Below are 26,584 nucleotides of genomic sequence, written 5' to 3' on the forward strand. Positions count from 1 at the left end.
TGTATGATCTGTATTATTAATACATTCCTAAAACAAGAGTAGCAAATCAGGATGGAAGAGAAAATATATGGAGTCTATTGATTGCACTCTCCGTGCTACATGCAGTGTTGCATAACAAGTGCACATCGAGCAAGTGATGAAAATCAGACATGCTGAACCAAACGAGATGTAGGCACAAAAATATGCAAGGTTCAATGGCCAAAATGACTGATTTCAGAGCCCATAGAAGTTTCAGGTAAACAATACAAAAATTTTTTGTAAGTTGTGAATACTCTCAATCATCTGGGAACAGAAGCGAGAGACAAGATTAATCTAGTCAACCAGATAAACATATTTGAGCAACTAACGCTATGTTAGAAGCACTGACCTTCAGCAACCCAGCTGAAGGTCAGTGGTTCTGGCTGCAACATTGGTTGCTCCAAGGTATGTTTATCTGGTTGACTAGATTTAATCTTGTCTCTCGAATACAAAAATATATATAAACTGGAACAAGAGATGAAAGTCACTGTGCAATAAGCAGATAAATTAAACAAAAACGGACAGAAGAAACAACGGCCGTCTCAAGCAGATAAACTGCTCTTCTTCAGGGTCAAGTAACAAAATATAAAATAAAACTGCAAAAAATAAAAGTAAAAATTGCAGCAAGTTCAAATTGAGCTCAGTAGCAAACAAGACAACAAGCTTGAGCAAAATAAGCCGGGTCTTCACTCAATGAAAGCAAGTTCACTACAGTTCACTCATATGATTATGGCCATCTGAAAAAAACCTTGCTGCACTTGCCAATGTCAAGTAAGGATAACATGTACAGAGGGCTTCTAAGATACTTGACCAACTTGGCTGAATCCGGCCAATAACATGCCAACGGGGATGACCCTTTTCAATCGGTCATTTGTGTATGGAGCCCATCTGTTTTAGAAGCCTGCTTCCATATTATGCATTCACATTCTTCCTCTTTTGGGAGACAGTATGCATGAGATGCATACGATGGTAGTTTGAAATCTGAGTGTACAGTCCAATTTCCTTTATTCAAACCTCTTTTTTCAGGAATCTCTCTGTTATCTGGCTGTATGAACATACATATGTTTAATGCTTTGACACCGTAATTTCTTACTTTGAAGCATTACCGTTCACTATAAGATAGCACATGACTTTTGGAAAATGTACACAGATCCCACAGGGGAGACAAAGGTCAAATGGCAGGCCCTCGAAATCATGTAACGCGCCGCCAAAAATTTTTTTGTTGTTTTTTTTTTGATTTTTTCTAAGTTTTTTTTAAATGTTTTCCTACACACCCACAAACCTTACTGCATGTATTCAAACCACCCAAGCCCAACTAACCTTTAACATAACCCCAAACCCTTGCCCTTACCCCCAAAAGGGAATTAGGGTAGACATTGATTTCACCTGAAAATGACAGAAAATCTGACCTATATTTAATGTTTTTATATGCATTGCATGAATATGTTTATAATTACTTTAAATTTGCCTAAATGCCTCATTTCAATTTTCATGGAAATTGTTAGTTTTATTGCTAACAAAATAAAAGAGAAAGAAACCTTTCACATAATTTTGGAAATTTGAAAAAATTTCTAAAATTCTGTAAATACAAAAAAAATACATTTAAGTGCAAAAGCTTTTTTTCTTCTGGGTAAGAACTTTTTTCTTACATGCAACAGCTTTTTTATTGCAGGGTAGAAATTTGATAAATAGGTCATCATATACAAAATGCATGCATGGACCTATTTATCAAATTTCTAACCTGCAAGAAAAAGACTGTTGCATGCAAGAAAAAAATTCTTACCCAGAAGAAAAAAGCTTATGCACTTAAATGTATTTTTTTTGTATTTTCAGAATTTTAGATTTTTTTTTAAATTTCCAAAATTATGTGAAAGCTTTCTCCTTCCTATAAAAAGCCATAAAAATAGCTATTTTGATGAGATGAGGCTAAATTAAGTAATTGAAACTTTATATATTCATGCATTTAATAATACTAAACAATTTTAGTATACATGTAGGTCCGATTTTGGGGTGAAATCAATTTCATCCCTAATTCTCTTTTGAGGGTTAGACAAGGGTGTTAGGCTTGGTTGGGTTTGTATATTTATAGTAAGGTTTGTGAGATGGGTTAGAGTTTGTGTAAGGCCAGGAAAAACATGTTATTAAAATTAATGATATAATTACTTGACCATGTCGGAAATGAATCCCACAAGATAATTCTGAAGATGAGGAAGTCCAACGCTCTACTCTTGTTCATTGTTGTATTGTAGAGCATAAAATGTAGCGTATTTTACACATTACTCTTATCGTACAATGCATTCTTCATGCACATTAGTACCCCCCCCCCCTGCATGGGGGCCCCCTCCCCCACATACCTGAAGAGGGGGTGTAAATTTTTTTATGAATCATCGTTTTTATATTGTGCATTATATATCAATTTCAGCCATGTAGGCCATGTTATTAGGCAAAGAAAAGACTTTGAAGAAAGCCTCTCATGTACAAAAGTATAGGAAACTGAACATTTAAAACCACTTTTTTAGGACGAAGGAAGCATTTCTTTCAAAAACGTCTGAAACAGGCCAAGAAATTACTTTAACATAGATCTATGCATTTTTATGTCACAAATGGCCTCTTTTGGGGTGCTAAATCTGCTAAAATCGCCTGGGCTCGACCCCTGCGGGGGGCTCGACCCCCATAGGGGCTCTGCCTCCTCGACCCACATGGATAATATTTCAGAGTTTTTTATGAAAGCCCACTCTCATGCCTGAATTAGAGCCTCGGAATACGATTTCTTACTTTAAATCCATGAGCTTTTTAGGCTTTTTGAGCCCCTGGACCCCAATCATAGGGCGAGCGACAAGGCGCCGCAATTTCACAGAAAATTTAAAGCAACATAGTTTAAGTTCCCAGACAGGAAATATTTTTCCTATGCCCTGTCAAATGGTATGAAATTTTTTGAAATTGTGCGGTAGCTTTAGTGAATATTGCTACAACTTGAACATGTGCTTTCATGATATAAAATTATGTGGAAAACAAACATGGTTGTATGCCATCTTTTACTTAACAGTGTTATTACACTATAATGAGAACCTTCTGTTGTCCTAATTATTTTATCACATTCAATGCAGAAATACTTAATGCATAAATCATTTATTTACGCATTCCGTACCCTTTAAAATGTAAAATGAATAGTGCATAACGTATCTTGTAAACGTACGCATCCAGATGTTCAATGAGTTGAAATAGAAAACCCTGATATTTTCATCTGGTAGTGATAGACATACAAATATACATTTCTTGTTACAAATGTATGTGAATGAGCCTTGGGATTATTGCAGACATTAATCAGTATAGTATATATTGAAAAAAAAAAGAGACATGCGTCCTAACGAAAAACATTTGGTCAACAACAATTCAGTGAAATTGAGGCACACATTGTTAAATTTTTTTTTAAATACCCTTTGGGCAATGTTTTATACCCCTTCAGATGAAAAATTTACATTTGAAAGGGTACAAAAAAATGGAATTACTTCTGCAGCAAAATGCTTAAAGATATAACACTGATCCTAACCAATGTGTGGTTCCATCATGGCGGGATAAAAGAGGTTGGCTGCAAAATGCTGGCAATCTGTTTTTTTGTTATGCAGCATATGCGGCATAATACAAAAGAAGACATTGATTGACTTGAATGATAATGTTGTTACCTCATATGTAAAAGTGATAATATATTGAAAGCCCTACCGCTAAAGTCAGCAGATTTCACATAAGGATCAATCGTAAGTACCCTGCAAGGAACAGATTCCATACATCATAATTTTGATAAAATATGCATACTCTGCATTGAAAACTTGCATTGCAAATATTTAAAAATGCAAATTTGGATGTGTGCAGACAATGATTCACCAAACTGTATCTTGTTTGCATTATTAGAAGCATGTGTCTCCATTCAATGTTTGAAACAAGCATTCCTATGGTAATTTTGAAGACTGGACAGTGATGAGATTTGCTTTGGTCATTTTCAAAACATACCTCTTTTACTATTTCCTCATATTATTGTAAACATGGGATAGATAATTAGATAATAGATATAGAAGTATTGCAACTTGGGAATACCAAGAACTCCAACAATAATCAGTTTAGATTTTTAGGAATTGGACCTGGAACTCAAATGTTCCTTATCTGGAGTTACAAAAATAGTAACAGGTAGAACTTTGAATGACGTACCATTGCGGTGATTAAATTTTAGATGCAGCATAGGAAATCCAACCACATATTAGGTTCAACTGCAGTTGCCACTTCTCCTTATACAAACTTTCACTTCCTATGGTAGAAAAACATTTCATGTATATATATGTGGGTTGGTGATTACCCAGCCTTTCCAATGTGGAACAAGTTGACAAAGATTGGGGATCTTCCTTATGACTCGAGCTATATGACGGAAGTCAACACAATTGTTATTTCACATTGGGTATTTAGGGACATCTTAACACTTCCAGTGCTCAGATTATCAACAGGTGCACCATCACATGTCATATATCTAAGTAAATCTTTATGCCATCACCCTTAGATGCTGATGCCATACCATTTGTATGCAGTGAGATTTGAGAGGTCCATTTGTTGAAGATCTCTAGTATCTCTGTCTAGCTGTCATTAGCATTTTTTGTTGACATACTAATAATCCTGACCGGAAGAAAGTAGCCCTGGCCCGTTATAACTTGGCTCCATCCGTCACAACCCAGCAATATTCTCCCTGAATCGCACCGGGCAGTTGGTCTTTATATTTGTAATGCTGATCCGGTTTGGGTCTGATTTGGTTCAGGGAATTTTTAATTTTCTGTAATGTGTTACTTTTTGCCACATTATATATAAGTTTTTTCTTTTCATTTACACATGCAAATCTAACAGGTGAATTAAAGTTAATCAAATGGTTGCAATTCGACAATCGCACGGTCATCTCAAAACGAGATCCTACCCGCAAAGTGTGTGCTATGTGTGCATACGCAAAAGCCATCTTGCATGTTGCTAGAAGAGTGCGCGAAACAAAATGCATAAATCATGATTTAAATCAACATGATTTGAATCAAGCAACCCTGTTTTGTACCTTTTAATATACAATGTATGCTGTTTTATTTAAATAAAAGTAAATAAAACGCAAACGGTTTTCCGCCCACAGAAACAATCCCTGTATCTGCTTGTGAAATTATTATGTGTTCCAAAGTTAATATCAAGTTTATATAAAACTTACAGTAAGAGAAATACAAGGTCAGCACAGGTAATGCAGTGGAAATCAGGCAAGCACAATAACAAATAGCATTATTTGCTCTTAATGCCTCGGAAACAAAAAAAAATTGTTCTTTTGAGTTAGTATATCTCCTGTAAAGTGCTCTTTTTTCAGCCAGGGGAAAATGGAATTGGCATAGCATATTGACAGGTTGTATCAGTAATTAGATAAAGCGTAATATGCAGAGGCGTAATGAGCACTGCGGTGTACGGAGCATTACGAGGCATTTGTTGGCAGATGCAGAGAAACTTGGTTGCTTTTCTTGGCAAGGTTAACATGGTTAATTGATGATGCTAACAGGATTAGAGCAGGCCATTGGGCTATTCCAGTTGAAATCCATACACCCTCTATGGAAGACATGACCTTAATCGTCCACAAAGGGAGTGTGAATTTCAAATGGGGCTACCTGAATGGGTGGCTCCATTTGAAATCTACACTCCCTATGTGGGAGGTTAAGATCATGTCTTCCATAGGAGGTGTATGGATTTCAACTGGAATAGCCCAATATTGATAAATAAATACAAAGCCTTGAAACTGATTGTGAACATAGGGTAATTCAGTATTCAGTAGGAAAAGGTTATTTATTTTATGAAATATGTTATATTTTAATGCAAATAGGCTTAAGGAGAAATATAGTTTGTCTCAACTCAATGTTGATGCATGCATTTGTAATATTCCTATTTCTCTGGTTTTATTTTTTATTTCTAAAAATCCATAAAATGGAACTGACTTTCCAAATATTTCACTAAACCGCTGAGAAACTTGTAGGATATACATTGAAAAGTTGTTTAAAAACTTAATTAAAATTAATGACCCGATTCCAATAAAACTTTACAGAATGATGTAACAAATGACCAATATAATTATAATACTGCCATCAACATTGTAAATTTGTGAATATTTTTGAAGTTACACGTGGCAACTTTACAGGTTAAAAAATAAATACTGTAGAATTCCATCTATAAACATATGCCTCTAAAATGAGGGGTTTTTTTATGAAAGAGACAAAAGGCAGACACCCTTCACAAAATAATAAAATAAAATAATATTACATGTTCGTATAACCACCGGTATCAATAATATAATTACTCAAACTCCATATAATGTTTTTGTAGAGGTATCTGCCTTTAGTCTCATACAGGGGATCTTGTAAACTGCCTGGTTCAGCAATGTACATGTATGTGCTGCTTTGCAAGCGAGGGGTCCTGGGGTAAAAACCCAGGGATACTAAGCAACTTCTTTATTTATCTTCTGGGGCCCCCGCACTTTGTTAAAATCATGTAAAATCAGTCGTTTTTCGGCGATTTTATCCATTAAGCCCCCCGCATAACTCTGAAAGCCCCTCTGAGCCCCCGCAGGAACAGATCCTGAACACGCTGGTGGTTAATAATTATTTTGATAATTGGGGTACAACCCCCAGATGGACTTATTTATTGGGACACCCTGTACTTTAACTTTGTATCAGAAGATTCAAAATAGTCTATCACTAGGATCCACAACATGCTCATCTATCAGGGGAACAGTTCTTAAACCCCAATACATTTTGTACATTCATTGATTGACCTTTAAAGATTTGGGTACACAAACTCATACTCTGCAACTTGAGGTCAAATTTTGCTCTATGATTATGTAATTGAGGTTATTGGACTATGCCATTGGGATGAGCCTCTTGTGGTCCATAGTGTATGTTGAGACAGTGGCTGTTGCAAGTGTGTTGGTTTTTCCATGAAGTTCAGCTTTTTAGGTCACATGTACTATCTGAAGGTGGATAAGATGCTTACAAAGTGAAGCAAGTAAACAAGTTGGACCGAGCAATGTACACACTTTTGAGGAGAAAGGGAAAGGACTCTATATGTGTTTGCCAGTTGCTTCGTTTGAACCAATATGAGCAGTTTAGCGACCAAGTGTGGAGAAAAACACACAGACACACTAACACGTTTTCACCGACAAATATGGATCCTTTGTGGTTAAGAGCGTAACTGTACGCACTGACATTTCACTATTGAAAGCATGGACTTTTGTAGTAAGATATGATATTTAAATAACACCTACGATGGAGGACCTATTATAATACCCACACTCTGTGCGATTATCTTTACGCCTGTGATTACACCTGTGATAAGCTCTTGAAGGCACTACCAAACTTTTGGTTAACCAAAGTATAGTAAACCTATGCAGGCCCATATGCAGGGGGGTGCAAAGTATACAAAAAGTCCCAAAATATCACAATTTGCGAGTGTAGCGAGCAAAAAATCAGGTTTTTATGTTTTTTTGGTAAAAAAAGTCCAAATTTTGGGAAAAAGTCCACATTTCACAAAATCACCCCCTTTGAAAAAAAGTCCACTTTTCACAAAATTGCCCCCTTTGAAAAAAAGTCCACTTTTTCAAAATCAGCTCCCCCCAAAAAAATCCTGTGTATGGGCCTGAACCTATGATATCCATTATTCCTGTACATCAATACTACCCCTTCCAAAATAGGGCTATATTATGTGAACAAACAAACTACTGCTCAATGCAGGTACAGTACCTATGCAATAAAAGTGTGATTTGTCTGCACAAAGACAGCGAAATCGGCATCCATATATTTCATGTCTTGGGAGATCGCAAACTAGTATAAGCCCGGGGGGGGGGGTCACTCCCATTGTGGCCTGTACACCATCCACGATAATCAACTTTTGAAAAGCACCCTAAACAAGGATTTAACCCTTGGCTAAAACAATACCCTAAACAGGGATTTTATTCCTTGCATCAAATTTCATGTTTTTGACACCCTAAACGTAGTTACTGCTGCAGATCGTGCTTACCCACTAAAAACTACCCTTTTACGCGTTTTCATTATCGCGGATGGTGTACAGGCCACAATGGGAGTGACCCCGGGAGTATAAGCCAACTTGTAGAAGACATGGAGATTTATTTTAAGGCTAAGCAAGCATGCTTTATTCCCATTAGTTATGGCTTGTCTACTGTGAATTTGATTTTACATGTGAAACTGTTGAAGGTATTTTCTGATATTAATATTATCCCCTGCAATGCATTACAAGGAAAAACGATGGAAAAAGACTCAATTTTCATTTTTCGTTGAATTTCTTCTGATGTTTTTGATGAGGACACATTTTTGACATAACTGGTACTGTGAATTTGCTCTGTGAGTAATGGGTAGGGGGAAATGTTTTATTGATTTCCAAGACAGCTAGCAATTCATCATGGCAATTCACTCACATAACAAAATGAGAGTGGCTACCATAAAACATTAGTAGGTTGTTGTTGTTGTTGCCTTTATATTTATTATATCATATTTAATCTTAGCACTTTCAGGGGGTACTTATTAAATGAAATAAAAGTCAAAATTGGGAATTAACCAATTAACTTTTAGAAAAAATAGTGTATATGAAGTCAAAATCCTAAGCCAGAAGATACTGCTTATATATTTTATATAGATATTTGATGGACTTTAATTGTACATTTGCGTTGAAGACAGTTATAATCACTAGAAAATTCCACAAGGGGCGCTATAAGGGGAGAGGCATAAATGCAGATGAATACAGTAGATGTAAAGAAGTCTACTGCATTTCATTTCTAATTTGATAAATTAATACAGGATCAAAATATCATCAGCCTCAGTACAATAATTGCCCAAGTCTTTTTTGTAATTTTGAGAACAAAGTACAAAAGATGGTTCAAGCATGCATCAGTTATGTAATCACACTAATTATTTCTGTATTCTCTTTCATATGTGTCATCATTTGTTCTTGTGCAAAGATTGGTGAATATGCATGCTTGAACCATAGGCCTATTTTGTACTTTGTTCTCAAAATGCCTAAAAATGACTAAGGCAATTAAGGCTGACGATATATTTTTATGCACAACATGTCCTAGAAATTATTTGCATGTTTTTGCGATAGTTTGTTTGCATGTGAGATGAAATCAAACCCCTTATTAAAAACCAATGTGTTTTTGTGTGTGTTCTTTGTTGTTATTATTTTTTTTGACATAGTTGGTTATGGGGTGAGAGGTAAATATCACTCAGAGTAATTCTTCAGCTTCAAATTGGTGTAATATTATTATCTGCTATATCCTGTTGGTGTCAACTGACCTATTTTCAGTTCCTTTTTCAACATCAGTTGAACTTTGTTACCACATAAATGTATGTAATAATACTATGATATTGCAACAACTTACAATGAGAGGGTTGTAATGTGTGTTTGCGAAAGGAAAAAAAGGTTGTTTGGCCTAGAAACCATATCAACAAGAAAATAAAGTTCTTTTGTTTATTTATTTTAGAGTAAAATTTCAATAATTTAAACTTCAGAATAAAGGTTGATGTTTAAAGAATATTTAAGATGTCACAATGACAAAAGATTACTGCATGTGGACAAATGTCAAAGCATGCCAGATCGAAATGGAACATTATTTCAGGCCTAAAATGTCACCACAATGGGATTATAAGAAAAGTATAGCTTTCAATTGATGCCAAAATCTTCATTTTGATAGGGAAAATGGGGATGAGGATGTTGATCTGGTCAAAGGTCTCAGATTTTATTTATCCAGGTCAATGTCCCAGCAACCTTTTTACTGCCAGGAATTGAACCAGGGACCTTGTGCGAGAACTCTAACCACCAAGCATAGCCTTACTATAGGGCCTTTTGACTGGCCATCCCTAAAAACGCCATACCCTGAGAACTGTCAAAAGCCACCCCCCGCCCAGAAAAAAAGTAGAGCAGTTACTGGTTTTTAGCGGTTCTCAGGGTATAGCGTGTTTGATAGTTAGTAGGGCTATTCTCAGCATCCATGGATGCTCTATTAGTGTATGGGTGGGACAGTGAGGAGGAAATCCATGCAACAACTGGCCCACTGACTTGCATGATTTCAGCACTTTCTTTCCTCATGATCATTTATCATCATTATTGATTTCAGAAGAAATTCATGATAATTATTGTTGACTCTTGATGGTGTTGCTGTTTTTGGGGTGAGTGTGTGTGCGGTCTGGGGCGTAACCAGACCTGACCTTCCGAAGGGGGGGGGGGGAGAATATTTATGTGCGACAACAGGTAGGGTCCACGGGGGTGGGGGTGTGTGTGTGAGGTTACTATTCCTCTTCTGTGCATATTTATTTGTGTATGTTTATTTGTGTAAATGTGTATGTACACTAGGTATGTGCATATAAAAACAGGAAAATTGAAGGTGGGTTTTTTTTCTGAAAAATATGATGCATTATCAGTTTTTCCTGAACCTGTTCCCGAAGTATTCTTTTCCTCCGATTTTTAGACGGTGCTATTTAGGTAGCCCCCTATTTTGATTATTTTGCTGTTCACGCCGAGATATTTACGTTGTAGAATGATCATGCTTACCCACTATAGAATTAATTGGGTGAGGAGACTGGGGTTTCATATTATCTATGTGCAGTGATATAGGAAGACATATTTGCATTGTGAAATAAGAAGGAAACTCACACAAATCATTCTCAGCAGTCCATAACACCTTGGGGTGTTGTTATCTATACATCCAGATTTGCAGGGATTCATATACTACTTAAAATTATGAAAACCAATATTAATTTTGTGTAGTCCGTAGTAAATCATATTGAATTACTCCAAAAAGAAAGAAAATATTCCCCACCTACAGTTTCCTTTTCCTCTTTTGTCATTATTTCCTGCTTGGTGGAAGACATCGTGACTAAAGTTTCATGGCAGTGTTGTTAAATCTAGGCTGTAAATGCGACTTAGAAATTTATGTGTTAAGCACTCACTTGAAATTTCAATTAAATCACTTAAGATAATAATTATGTACATGATTAACACAATACTTATGGCCATTTTAATATGTCCTAGATCACATTTATAATTTATTAAATATGCAGAATTTTTAAATTCCCTTTAGCTTGAAGTTATAGTGGCTTGTATCCTAGTCTACTTTAGTAGACCCTTTTAATTTATCATCCCTGAAATCCTTCTCACCATGGAAATGGATAGATCGTTTTTTGAACCAACAGATAAATCTCACTCCTAAAACTGCTGCCCCCCCAGTAGACCCCCTGGGTAGACCCTAGACCCTTCTATTTTCTCATCCCTGAAATCCTTCTGACCATGGAAATGGATAGATCCTTTTTTGATCCAACAGATAAATCTCACTCCAAAAATCGCTGCCCCCAGTAGACCCCCTGGGTAGACCCTAGACCCTTCTAATTTCTCATCCCTGAAATCCTTCTGACCATGGAAATGGATAGATCCTGTTCTGATCCAACAGCTTTAAATCTCACTCCAAAAACAGCTGCCACCGAGAACTGTGTCACATGAAAAAAGGATTTCAGGCATGATAAATTAAAAGGGTTTACTTAAGTAGACTAATGGGCAATGCATTGTCACAGTTTTGGGACAAAGTGCCAATACCTGTACAGGGCCATACAAAGAAGACATTACTATTATGCCTCTAAAACTGGTAACCACCACACCAAGTCATCAAAGGTTTGATATCAGACTTGCGAAAGCCAAATGAAGGCATTTCAAAAAATGCAATTTCATGCCCTGCAGTACTGGTAAAGGAAAGTGCATTTCTAGTACAGCTTTCCGATTGTCAAGGTACATAAGACCTTCCCTCTGTTGTTAAGATCTTGTCAACTTGAAGCGCCCAAAAACTTTGTGAAGGTATGAAATGCCTGATGGCGATTATAGTATTGTCAGTCTCACTAGTAGCATTTAAGACTTCGTTATAATCATAGTAATTTCCTCCAGATTTCCTGAGTATGCTTATTTGTACCACTTAGCTAAGTTAATAACTCACAACTTTTTTTTGTTTCATAGGTGATAGAGTAGTGAACTGCCAGTAGTTATTTAAAGTTAAGTTTAAGCCCCTCCCTTTTGTTCCCTTCTTGGTCACTGATTACGGAACCACCAATTGTGATTGACAGCAAGAAGGGGTTGTGCGGACTTAAAAAGTTGCTTAACCTGTTGATGGGAACTGTGAAATAATGGATACCACTTGTGCGTGATAATTATAGGATATATACTACTTGAACTTGAAACATTGCAAAGTTTTACTGTGGCTGATTATAGTGCACATAGCTAGTCACTTAGTTTTTGGGTTGGTCTAATTTATACTCATGATTTCTCCATGGAAGCATAACAACAAGCCCTCAGGTGATGCTGATTTGTTAAAAGAAAAATCAAGAGAGGAAGTTACATGGAGAAATATTTCACCTATAACTTACAAAGTTGTGTTATGACATCATGTGATCAATTTCTGGTAGCTTGTTGTGTCGGTGTAAGATAAGGAGTGAAAAGAATCGTAATCACTAAACTTTGTCCGCTGGGTATCGTCACCGCAACCTTCGTTTGGATTTGATTGACTCCCTGGCTGGCTGTTTGGGCAGGCAGGCGCACCAGTTCTTTACAGTGGAGTAGTTCAGAATGCACGCTCCTTACAGTCTTGGAGCATCCACACCACAAGCAAACAGTTGTTATTGGGCTAGCCCGCCGATTCCGCCACGTTACGAACTTCACAATACCAGACCACTGCAGTAAGTTTTTGTTTGTTTGTTTGTTTGTTTGTGTTGTTTACAAGCTTGATTCATAGGAGATTCACCAAAATGGGATCAGCTAGTAAAGCTATCCAGTCCAAAGACCAAGGAGAGAGAACCATGTGAAGGATCTTACTTTTGTTTTCTCATTGAAGAAAGAACTTTGCAAGAACTGGCTCAGTTCTTATGATCATGATGCCCTTGAATAATGCGCGGAGCGTGCATGGCTGATGGCTGGATGAAGCAGCCACCAAGTCTTGCAATTCGATATTGCCAGAGATGGTTTGTCTATGTTTTCACTACTAATCCTGGCCAGCTATATAGATTATTGGAAGTGTAGGAAACTTTACAATTATTGATTTGTTGTATCTGTCCATTTCATCAGGGAAGATTCTTAATAATAAGCAAAAGGAGTTGAAATCACTGCTCTGGGAAGATTTGTAATAACGAAAGGAAGGCGCAATAATGGATATAATGCAAAATGTTGCAGAAACCAGGATTGTAATGTTTTGGATGTGTCTATTATGATTCTTCAGATGCATTTTTGTGATAACTTATTTGCTTTGCTCCTGAAGACCCCAGTCAATTTTAGCTGTATGTCTGTTTGTGTATATGGGATGCTTGTACTTTTTTGGCTGTGGTGTTCCTTGGTGAAGGCAAGTGAGGGCATGTGCCCTGGGTGCCATCTTAGGGGGGCACCGAATTGGCCAATTCAGTGCCCCCTAGATTAATTTTGCACCCCCTCTAAACAGTGAAAGTCAAAATTTTCACAGGCATTTCAAGATAAATAGTTTGAAAGTCCATTTTAAGACCAAAATTCAACTTGATTGTTATGCCCATGGGGGCACAGTGGCTCAGTGGTACGAGCCTCAGCCATTGTGTTGTGCATTTGGGCGTGGCAATTTACTTCATTTGCCTCTCTTTACCCAGGGGTGAAATGGGGAGCTGTTATGAACTTTGTCCATTGAGCGCGTCACTCAAAGGTATGAGCATGCTTTAGTTGCAGGATGTAAAGTGCAACAAAATGGTATGGGAGCTGGATGGGTAAAGTTGTACCAGAGTATAGGTTGGACTCCAAAAATTCATTTATAGAAGGCTTACCATTGCAAGCTGCTACGCTTTTTGCCTAAGACATTTTTTGTAATTTTGAGAACAAAGTACAAAATATGGAAATTTGGTTCAAGCATGCATTTAAACATATTTATTCACCAATCTTTGCACATGAACAAATGGTAATGAAACAAATGAAAGGGAATAATACGAAATAATTAGGGTGATTACGTAACTGATGCATGCTTGAACCACATTTTGTTCTTTGTTCTCAAAATTACAACAAATGACCTAGGCAATTAGCGTAGAAGAGAAGGGTGACGATATTTTGAAGCTTGAGAGTATTCGCCACTTGCACGGTTCCGCCATTATGCACTATATGCGGGGAGAGCCTCGAACTGGCAGCATACATGAAAGGAAGAATTACGTAACCTTACACAGAATGTTATATGACTGGTTCAATTCCCATTCATGTATGCTGCCAGTTCGAGGCTCTCCCGCACATAGTGCATAATGGCGGAACCGTGCAAGTGGCTAATAGGGGCCTATATGAGAAATTTGGAATGCTAAGATTGTGGCTCTGAATTATTACAAGCCTCGTTCGCAAACCATGGCACCCCTTGAATGGCTCAAAGAAATCAAGCTGAACTTGTTGGTCATCTCTGAGGGTACTATGGCATTGTGCTGGTGCTGCTCTGATTCTGAAGTTAGATACCTTCAATCGGGTAGATGCCTTCATTTTAGTCTCTATGTCAATTTTCTAATACATGTTGTATTAGCATAATCTTACTGTCTTCAATTGAATGTGTTTGGCAGATGTTACATCAACATGAAGCAACTTTATGGTGTAAAGAACAAGTAGGTCAAGAGGGATCCACAACATGCTCACCCATCAGGGCACAGTTCTTTAACCCCAATATATTTGTACATTCATTGAATGACCTTTGAAAATTTGGGGACAAAAACTCATACTCTGTAACTTAAGGTCAAATTTTGCACTATGGTTGTTTAATTGAGGTTATTGAACTATGCCATTGGGATGATGCCATTGTGGTCCATAGTGAGATGATGTAAAATGGTGAGCATTAAGCAAAACAATGTTTTTTCCTGGCATAAGTTATATCCTTCTTATATATCCCATCAAGAGATGTTAAGCAATATTCATACACTCTTAGATAGCGAGAACCAATCAGAGTTAGAAAAATGCGAACCGTGCATTGATTGTGTATAATTCACAGATGCTTACTGCGTGCAATGCTTTCAGATGCAGTAATTTCTCTTGTGGATTGAACTTGATGCATTTATATTTGCTCGCATTTCCCAACATTTTTAGTGACAATTTTGTGATAAAATAGCAAAAATCACAGGATTTTTTTCTCCTGTATGAAATAGGTTAATAAATGCATATCACTTGTTACTTGAGAAATTGTACTTGAGAAAATAATGCATATTGTATCATATGTTGATGCATCTAATACACACTGCTTGCCGGGCTTATGTATTAGAATATCAACACAGGCCTGTTAGAACCGCTGGGGCAGATGTTGCCATGGCCGCACCAATTTTCAGCCAAAAAAAACACAACAAAACAATATTATAAACAAAATCTGATTTTTAATGTCATAGTTTTGCAGTTTAGTTCTATTAAGGGGTGGGGTATGAACGTTTGGACAGTATTTATTGTGGGACATCAGAGCACATCAGACATATCGAATTGCATTCTGAATACGAAGAATGTCCTTCTGGTATCAAATAATTTTGATTTTTTGAAATTTGCAATGTAATACACATTTTATGGCAAATGATTAAAATTTGATATTTTTATATTTAACAGTACTCGAAGTAAACTATAAATCTGATGGTTTATACAAGTGTATGTAGATGGGATGAAAAGCCGACGATCAATTGGAAATTTAGACCTTTCGCATTGAAGATATGGGTTTTTTTTCCCAAACACCCAAAATAATTAGGTCTTTTGGGGAAAAAATCCATATCTTCAATATGACAGGGCAAAATATTCAATTGATCGTCGGCTTTTCCTCCCAGCTCCATACACTTTAAGAATATATCATTAGATTTATAAAATTTACTTCGAGGACTGTTAGTGTTATACATGTATATCAAAAATGTGAAAAATATCAAATTTTAATAATTTGTCATAAAATTTGTATTATATCGTGAATTTCAAAAAATGAAAATTATTTGATATCAGAAAGACATTCTTTGTATTCAGAATGCAATTCGATAGGTCTGATGTGCTCTCATGTCCAACAAAAAATACTGTCGAAACACTCATTCCAGTTCCCTTAACTTACATGAAATTGTACATTCAGTTTCAAAAGTGCTCAGGCTTTTAATGGGGCTTTGCCACTTTATACCCCCATGTGGGGCTCTGCCCCTTCAAACCTTGCTGGGCTGTTCCCCAGACCCCCACTTTCGGCCACACCACTTTCTAATTCGTTCCAACAGCCTGCATCAACATCTTGGTATGTGTGCATTATTTTGTAAAATTTCACTCCTAAGCAACATTTATTTTAACCGATATTCGTTTGAAGAAAAATGAGATGTTGTTGTACTACAGATATTGGAACATCTGTGGTTGTACGTACAGCAAAATCTAGAGCAAAAGTGCTTTCAAGAGAGTAGTTTGAATGAAAAACATTAACACTAATATGAAAATGCAGCTGTCATAACTCCATGGATAGGCTAATAATCACTGATGCAGTGCAAATACCGGGGCAGACAAGAGTTAATGTTCCCATTTAACATGTTCGACATTGCATTGCTGTCAGGGGTTTGAGGTAAAGTAATTATTTTCTTGATCAAGACTACCTGTAGAGCATTTTACATCATTCATTATGTTGTCATTGATAGTATAGTAGTCAAGCTTCCAAAATATGACAAAATAAAGCTCAAAATGGGCAAGTTTAATTTAATTCATAGTTGTCATGTTTTACATCATAATCGTGATTGAGTTTGAAGAATTTTTAGGGAGGAATAAGAAATTGATCTAGTCCAATCCTGTGCATGATACGGAAAATATGCCTTACTGAATTACATGTATCATAGATTGGAGCTAAACTTAAGTGTTGTTTTAGCCAAAATTGAATTTTAATGCATAAGTAAACAACAACACATGATATCTTTAAATATGCTGAAACTGAATGCAGCTAGGCGCTTGGGCAAATGGTTTTACTATTTTGAAATGTTCCCTTGTTGCATTCAATCACAGATATTGGAACACAAATATCTGTGATTCTATTCATTGATTGAGTCTAGTTGCCATTTTTGTAGCAAGGTTCAGTCAAGAATTTGTCAAATTTACCAAATCTAACACTTATTTTCAAAGAATGCATATATATTTTTATGTTAATATTTTGCAAATTCTGAGATATTTAAGTTACAAAACAACAGTGAGTTTTGTGAAAACTATCATCAACAACAAAGCCTACCAGAGGAGTGGGAGATGAAGAGGAAGAGAGTGTAAAATAGTGAGAGGATAGACACTTGAAAGCTGGTTTAAATCTGAATTCTCAGTAGTACATATCGACTGCTCAGTGCCAGAAGTGGGTAAGTACAATAGCTGCCCTGTGAATATTTGGCAACTTTAATACACACAGTATATTGTACTCATATACACATGCCAGCTACCATGTAGCTATTGCACTTACCCACTTCTGGCACTGAGCAGTTGATATTTGATAAGATCAAACCATGCTACAGAGATTACTTTTTCACCTGCTTCACTTCTGCATCACTTGTGGTGACAAGATGACTTAATATTCAGCGAGTTGACGAAACGTAAACTGGCATTTCTGGCGTCATCTTCGCTATTGGGATAAGTCATGATTATGAAGGGTTGGAAGCACACTGACAAGACAGAATTCAGACAGTCTTATATTTGTTCCATTATCAAGAAAAAAACTGCTTGTGCAAGAGTTATTTATAAATACTTTTTAAAATGATGGTGTGATATTTTGCCAGAATGGATGCATCAGTAGCAGCGGTGGTGCCAGGATTTTTTTTGATCAGTAGTAGTAAACTGCAAAGAGTACTAAACAGCACATGATCTATAATTTCACTAACTTAATTAATGCTAATTAACATAATGTTGGAAGATTCAATTTTGCGGATGCATTCAGTAAATATGCAAATTAGTATGACAAGCGATTCCTCAGAGACAAGAGGGCAATATGAACAATAGGTTGACATTTCAGTGCAAAAATGATATTAAAACTTACATATGTTGTGAAATGTCACTCATCATAAAATATGTGGAATTCACACTTGAGAAAGTTTCTGTAATCTTATTGGTTCTTAGCTGTGTGATATTACATGATATAACACTGTTTAGCAGGTGTGGTTGAAGCGATTATATGAGTATATGCTATTTGAACCAATCTGCGTCGCATAGCAACAATGGGACTGATGGATTCTAAACCAAATTCCTTTGTAAAATGTAGGATTTAATTTGATTAAAATTTGGTACACTTAAATGCTTTATATCTTTTATTTGAATTAAAGAGTTTAAGAATGAGAATAAAGGTATTGTTTTAGGCTCTGTCGTGCATCTATTGTCTCGACTCATATAACACAGGCAACATCATTATTTTAAGTAAAACAAGGCAAAAGAAACAATACCTTTATTCTCTAATTTGAGTTCGGATTAGAGAATCGGCACATGGTTATTTTAGGAGTAGATTATGGTTGTACACAGTGCATTTAAGGTAGAGTCCGAAGTTTACCGCTTTCTAAAATCCATTTTCTGTGTTGTAATCCGTGTTGTAAAATTTGTAAATCTGTGTCATGAATAAAGGCAGCTTAAAATGTATAAACAATGATATTAATGTCACAATAAAGTGTTCAATATCGCGATCAATATGCTCTGATTGGAATATTCTCATGATAATAGGCCGACTATTACGATGTTTGGAGGGATATAGGGGGTTCATGCCTTTATTTCGGTATTATTAAACATTATTTTTACCATAAAAATTGACATACACAACTCATGATTGTTTTTAACATTTATTTTTCTTATCTTTTAACAATTTTTGTCACATCATACAAAAATGTCATTTTCCGTGTTGTACCTCCAATTCCGTGATTTTCTTCCGTTTTCCGTAAAACGGAAAATTTCGGACTCTAATTTAAGGAAGTAGTGTATTCCACCCTTAAGTACCATTGTCTCTACAAAGTCCCGTGCAGCTTTTAATATTACCTTTTTAGCACATTTCTTCCCCCAAACATGTTTTTGAGGATTGTTTTTATTGTCAAGTCGTATATATCACTTGTTCACTGATAGTCAAATTTCATGTGATGATGTCATACATTTTGTATGGTTACTTGAATAGATTCAGAGATCTTAAATAGTGAACATAATCAGACACGACAGAAGTCTAAATGGCATTTGAGACTTGTTGTTCTTGAATCCATTATAACCATAAGTGTACACAGTCATACAGACATTTTTTAGTGTAAATTTTAACAAATTTACACAAGCAAGCAAAATATACGTGAAATTTTGTGGTTCATCCAAGCATCACTTCTGCAGCACTGGTGGTTCCTGGTACTTGACACTTTGTTTACATCCCAATCTAAATGCTTATTTATTTGTGGCATCATTATTAACTGAAGTGTCCTGAAGGGAGCTTGATCGGAGGTGCTCCCAGCCCCCGCCACCCATCAGCTGAAGGGGAGGTACCCAGCTGTAGGAATTTGTAGAATTCAGTGATTAATGGTAGGGATAATGATTTAAAAATTTAGGCTTGCTGCTTTTGATAAGCTTAATCTTAATCATAAGTATAATATTTGCAAAATTCAAATGCTTGTAAAACCAAAGATCCTAAAAATTAATTTTATTTATTTTTAGGATCTTTGGTAAAACTGAATTTATGGTAAATTATATGACCTAGTACAAATCTGTTCCAAATAAACCATTGCAATAAAATGACAGTAAAAAATCAAATACAATTCAATGACCAGGTGATAGGCATTTTTGATCTTAAAAATTAAAATATTGGGCCCATTTTATTCAACCAGTGGGCTGCTGAATAAAATATGCTGTGATAATAGAATTACAACATTTCCTTCTCCTGATTTATTTATTGCAAAAAATACATATTAATGAACCTTTTCAGTCATTTTAGCTCATTAACTATATTGATTATTGAAAAATACAAACAATAAGATATGAAGAAAATATAAATTGATATATTATAAAAACGGTATGTTCGATTAGTTAAAAATAAAAGGCATATTGATCAGTGTTCTTTGCTTTGCTCGATTAATCTGTTTAGAACATGATTGTATAGAGCACTTTTAAAATGCCTCTGATACCACCTTAACTGTGTGAGCCTAGTGCAAAATAGATAGAGAAATTTTGTTCTTTTGGTTATCATCTAAAGGGGTAATTTTCCTAAAATGTCGATGGTAACTGCAAAAATTCATTAACCCTAACACCCTAGACTACCCCGTAGTCCACTTGCCCATTGTGCATACTCTGGATATTGTATTTAAGCTTAAAACTCTGATTTAATTAATGTGTGCACAATTGATAGATTTTCACATCTGATCAGTCACCCTACTCCCTCTGTTTGTTAGCTTCCCAAGTGGACTACTGACATTGCCTTGCGGTTAAGATTTTTAACACGGGACTCTATGGAGAGTTAGGCCAATTTCTGGCCTAACTAAAATTGTCCATGATGTAATGCATCTTTAAATGGATCTGCCTTGTTATTGGTCGCCCATACCTCGCTATGGTTTAAATCGTCTGGGCCCGCGCCATTACCATTAACTACACCGTAAACAACTGTCTGTGGTATTTGCGGCGCTTTTGTGTTGACGCCGAAAGTTAATCTCTCATCAAACATCTAGCGCGTCGGCTTAGTACTTGTGGTTAATGGACTGATAGACAAGTATGCTTGACAGTGTGTTTTTAGAGAGCATAGTCCAGGGGGTAAAGTTCTGCTTACAATTCAAAGTTCATAGTCGAAATTTCGGGGTTCGCTATCAATAAACTGGTAGATTCCAAAATCAGAATTGTTCAGTATTAAAGCGAGCCGTTATAATTATGCAAGATAATGTTGCATTCAATTACTTTTATTGTCACTAATAGTCTGATATTTTTAACTCTTTATGACCATTTTACTATTGAATATTTTAATTTTAATAAACATCAGTATATTTTTTAGTTAAACGAAATAATGACTAATAATAACAGATTTTTAATAAGATTCGACTATGGCATAGTCTACTAACACCCAGGAGCTTTTTTACGGCAAGGGGGAAGGAAAGAAGGAAGGAAGAAAGAAAGAAGAAGAGAAAACTTTTTGAGAAAACTTTTTTTCTCAGTGTGGTTTTGAACCTTGGACATCCTCGGGTGCCAGACACACAAACGGGGATAGCCAAGCTTTCCGTGCCCATATGTGCTTTTGCATGATGACACAATCACATCACATAGGTACTTGCATTTGCAGAATTTTGCTTTGTGCATTGAGGTTTTTTGATGTTTTAATAATTCCATTACTGTTTTAGTATAAAAGTATATCTATTTCAGATGTCTGTCATTCTCAGAAATTTTTTGGTTAGCATGCTTAGAATAGTTTTCAAATTGATCAGTAAAGTGTAAAAATATTGATTGATGGCGTACCTGACCGACCTTGTTGTTATTACCTTTCCAGAAGAAAACAAACTCGTCCTCGCCCCGTGTTAAATCCACCCACCTTTTTAAAACAAATTAATTCATTAAAAAAAAATCAAAAGTCTCCAGATTTTAACATGTTTTTATGGTCATATGTCACTTTCACTTCACAATAATTTGATAGAAATCTAGCTATTTTTCATTGCCATAATTCCTTTTTTTTTTTTTCAAATTGAATCTTGTGGACTTGTGGAAATAGAGCAGGTGATAGAGCAAATGGATGAACTATCGTTAATTTAAAATTAAAATGCAATTTCACAAATAGAAATTTGCTGATAACACTACATAGTGTTTCATACTCGGTTTCATATCCATTACAACCAACACCTTTTCAACCATTATTTTGTTCATTTTGATATTTCATATTTTGTAGTGTCATAATTAATACTTACTAAATACAAACAAAAGTGTGAAATGCCTTCACTCCTTCACCTTTGTATTGATGCCTTCACCTTTGTATTATAAATTTGAATGCATTTCACACCTTTGTTGATATTTTAGTTACATTGTAATCAGGGTAGTAATACATAACAGTGTTAGTACAGCGAAGTGTCAATTTTCACGAAAATGATCCAGACAATTACACAGCTGCAATAATGTTATTATGCATCATTGCACTAGACACGTTCTTATCATGATTATTGGCATGTTGCGACGGTCATAGAATTCCCTAGGATAAGCGTCCTTGAGAATTGCGATTCCCTTAGTCAATTCCCAACTGCGTGTCCACCTGAATTCTTGAGTTTTGCGATGCCTGATGATGTAAGCTTTGGAATTACTTGAATGAGACGCGATACTGGCGCTATCAAAAATAGTAAGGCTCATATTGAAATTCCCTTACACAGGAAGGTGTGCGCCATCCTGCAGCTTTCCTGTGCTAGCCGCCTTTTGTTAAAATCCTGGGCAGGGTGTATCACTGATGCATATAATCCATCCGCTTTATGATCGAGCTTTCCTGAGGCACGCGCTTAGCGAGGGGAATCCTGCCTTCTTTCTGTGTGAAAACGTGGTAGGGTATTTCAATATGAGCCCTAAGTCCAGATGAACAGATTTGATATTCATTTTAGTATTAAAAAAACCTAGGTCATAAGTGAAACTCAGCACTTGAGGATCGCTAAATAGCTTGTTCACACGCCAGCAGCACTTAAGGAGCATTCGGGTTGGGAATATCGCACATTTTCATAGATATCTTGGGGATAAATTTGAGGATAATCATACACTTTGGGACAGAACGTGTTGCTTAAATGCTCTGCATGCTAGCCATAGGCATCAACATAAAAAGTCCAAATTTTGGATATTTTCTCAAAATATCAAGAGCTATCTTAAGAACCACTGAACACATACTAGGCTTGTTTGTACTCATTGTAATGCATTTTTATGCCTCCACCGGAGGTATTATGTTTCCTGGTTGTCCGTCTGTCTGTCTGTCTCTCTGTCTCTCTGTCCGTCCGAGCTTGCGAGTGCAATTTCTCAGAACTGGTAAGACTTACAGTGATGCAAGTTGGTGGAGGGATGGTCATTGGGGGTCTTTAAATTATAGGAGGTTTTCGTCACAAAATATGGTAATTAAGTACCTAATTTGCATAATTTATGCGTAATAGCAAAATACCTTATGATCTCAGAGACTAGGGGTCGCACGTTCCTCAAACTTGGTGGGTGGGTGCATCTTGACCCTAGACAGAACAAGTTTGTATTGGTCAGTGGGTCAAGGTCACCCGAGGTCATGCAGGGGTCATCTGAGATCAAATTAGCAAAAACTGCCATATGGGCATGAAACTGGGTGAGTACAGTCAACATTTAGAGCCAATTTTTTGAAGGTCATTTCGGGGTCAGCCAAGGTCACCCAGGGGTCATCTGAGGTCAAATTACTAAAAATTGTCATATGGGCATAAAACTTGGTGGGTACAGTCAACATTTAGAGCCAAAATTTTGGAAGGTCATTTTGGGGTCATCTGAGGTCAAGGTACTAAAAACTGTCGTATGGGCATGAAACTTGGTGGGTACAGTCAACATTTAGAGTCAAATTTTTAGAAAGTCATTCCAGGGTTATCCAAGGTCACCCAGGGGTCATCACCGGTTAAAATTATACGCCTCAAGGTGGAGGCATTATGGCCGACGCTTATGCCGAGAACCGCTGCAAGTCGAGAACCGCCTAGTTTATGCTGATTCCAAATATGGTCTTAAAAATTTACAATTCAAACAATTTTTAAATTAAAAAAAAATCTGAAACTTGTCGTCTGCAGTCGTAAGCAAAAAGCCCTCAGTGTGGACATACCTTATGTTTACTAACAATGTGATATGTTTGAATCAATTTTTTTAAATTTGCCCTGACACCTGGACACCTCAAAATAAATTAATAATTGATTGTTGAATTCTGATAATAAATATGCATTTATTTTGGTTTAGGTATTTGGAGCACGATAAGGTGTATTGGTCTCAACTGATTACAAACAACAAATGGTAAAATTGCAGATACAAAAAGCTTCATATATATTATCACTCACATCACCCCTCATTTACCTTCATCCGATCTGGACATACCTTATGTTTACTAACAATGTGATATGTTTGAATCAATTTTTTTTAATTTGCCCTGACACCTGGACACCTCAAAATAAATTAATAATTGATTGTTGAATTCTGATAATAAATATGCATTTATTTTGGTTTAGGTATTTGGAGCACGATAAGGTGTATTGGTCTCAACTGATTACAAACAACAAATGGTAAAATTGCAGATACAAAAAGCTTCATATATATTATCACTCACATCACCCCTCATTTACCTTCATCCGATCTGTTTCCACTGGGGCTGTTACCACATATTTCTCGCATCACCCCAACTTAACTCAAATTTACCAGCAGCCATTAGATCAGTAGAAACACGCTGAATGTTTTTTGTTGGAAATTCTGAAGCAAGCAAAATCACAACCAACTAAATCAAAACATGTGTCAGGAGTATTAGCACTAATGAAATTTATCTTTTGCCTGAATTACTTTCCAAAGGTTATTTCAAAATATATCTTCCCGTTTTATGAAGTATGATATGGACAACCTGTTAAGTCCCGTTTATACATTTGCTATTTGTATATTTATAAGAATTTTGCATAATTCTAGAAGCTGTCTATATGGACAAACATGCTTTCAGGCATGAATGTTCTGAAAATATATGTTTCTTAGAATTATAACAGGTAGAACATCTCAGTCGGACTTAGTGTATCTGTAGGATTGTAGAATGCACTACGGAGTGGTGATCCCATTACGGAATACACCCTATTCTGTTGCCCTGTAGCATGAGTCAACCATGTAGATTAAAAGCCATTAGATTTCGCTATGTGCCGAAGTAAACCAAGTCAATATTTCCCATTTCAGCGATATATTGATGCCTTGGAGAGCTGTTGGAAGAGGTACTTGTTGTAGAAGTATATTGAAGTTGATTTGATATGGGCGTTTAACAGAGCTAGGGATGGATTGTGATTGCAAGTGTCCTTCATGGTTTAATAGTAGTGTAACTGAGATGGAAAAGTGACATACCACGATACATTTGGAAAAGATGAGAAACTTTGAAATTTGAGTCCTTCAATAAGATGTTTTCCAAAACATAATCTTTCATATGATGAAAATCTCGCTTTTAAGTCTCTGTAGGATACTAGTATTACGTTGCTATATTGCAACATTTACATGGGAGGAGGATTTAATGTTTCTGTTGCTGCATTGTAGATTATGTGATTGGATTATACAAAGATACAAGGCTAAATTTGGATATTCCAATTGAAATCCATACCCCTTATGGAAGACATGACCTTAATCTTCCACAAAGGGAGTTTGAAATTCAAATGGAGTTACCTAAAATGGGTGAATACATTTGAAATGTTTCTGTTACTGCATTGTAGATTATGAGATTGGATTATACAAAGACCCTGTTCACATTATAAAATTTCTTCATTCGACGAAGATAAGTTAATCTTGATTAACTAATTAAGCATCCGCACACATTACGCTGAACGAAGACCGAACGAAGACATTGCACTGTACACATTTCATGAAAATTAACGAAGCTGGAACGAAGCTATTAACGCCAGGCTATTATTAAAGCCGGCGAAGGTCACTTGTCACATGATCACTTTCCTTCGTTGAACGAACCAAGCGTACACATTACAAGATTAGCTTTGTCGAACGAAGTATTCCTTCGTCGAAACAACCTTTTTAGCTTTGTTGAACGAAGCAATTTTAATCTTCGTCGAACGAAGAAAAGTATGTGTTTTATACACATTAGGAAAAAACGATTTTTAATCTTTGTTCGAGGTTCGTTGAAAGAAGAAAATTTTCTAATGTGAACAGGATCAAAGATGCAAGGCTAAATTTGGATATTCCAGTTGAAATCCATACCCCTTATGGAAGACATGACCTTAATCTCTCACAAAGGGAGTTTGAAATTCAAATGGAGTTACCTAAAATGGGTGAATCCATTTGAAATCTACACACCTTGAGATTAAGGTCATGTCTTCCATAGAGGGGTGTATGAATTTCAACTGGAATAGCCCAATATTTGTGATACAATTTTATACATAATCACTGAATGTACATACATGGATTTGTATTTGAAACCTAAAACCTACTAGTGGGAATGTGATAGAAAACCCATGTAGTGTCCTATTGTAAAATGTTGAATACTGATTATGTTTTGATATCTGCATGATTGGTCGTAACTCAAGAACTGCAAGACCAATGCAGATTATTGGCTTCCTCAAATCATTTTGTATATATTTAAGATCAATTTATTAATATTAAGAAGTACACTGCAGTTTTATAGTTAAATGGCTAAAATTTGGAAAATATGCTCCTGCCATCCCACTAAAATGTTAAATACTGCTGTGTAAGAGAAAGAGAAGATATACCCCGGGAGATATACATTCTTGTTTTCATACAATAAGGAATTGAGAATTGAAACTTGAAAGTGATTATATGTCTTAATTGGGTGTGGTACATTTATACCATTGAGGATTATCTGTACATCAGTTACATAGTGCATTTGTGTATT

At 36.1% G+C, this 26,584-nt stretch overlaps 1 protein-coding gene across 3 annotated transcripts in view; it reads left to right on the top strand.

Moving 5' to 3' along the window:
* Nucleotides 1-26,584, top strand: part of LOC140155301 (myelin regulatory factor-like) — a 137,026-nt gene that overhangs the window by 22,926 nt on the left and 87,516 nt on the right. Inside the window, exon 1 of one of the 3 annotated variants that reach the window (XM_072178079.1) lies at nucleotides 12,618-12,791. The exons of the other annotated variants lie outside the window; for them this stretch is intronic. Within the exon in view, the coding sequence (XP_072034180.1) occupies nucleotides 12,682-12,791 (110 nt within the window). The 5' untranslated portion in view covers nucleotides 12,618-12,681. Of the gene's footprint in view, nucleotides 1-12,617; nucleotides 12,792-26,584 lie in introns of those variants that run through there. 3 annotated transcript variants of the gene reach the window in all.

The sequence above is a fragment of the Amphiura filiformis genome, chromosome 6, assembly GCF_039555335.1.
Source record: "Amphiura filiformis chromosome 6, Afil_fr2py, whole genome shotgun sequence".
Taxonomy (NCBI): Eukaryota; Metazoa; Echinodermata; class Ophiuroidea; order Amphilepidida; family Amphiuridae; genus Amphiura; species Amphiura filiformis.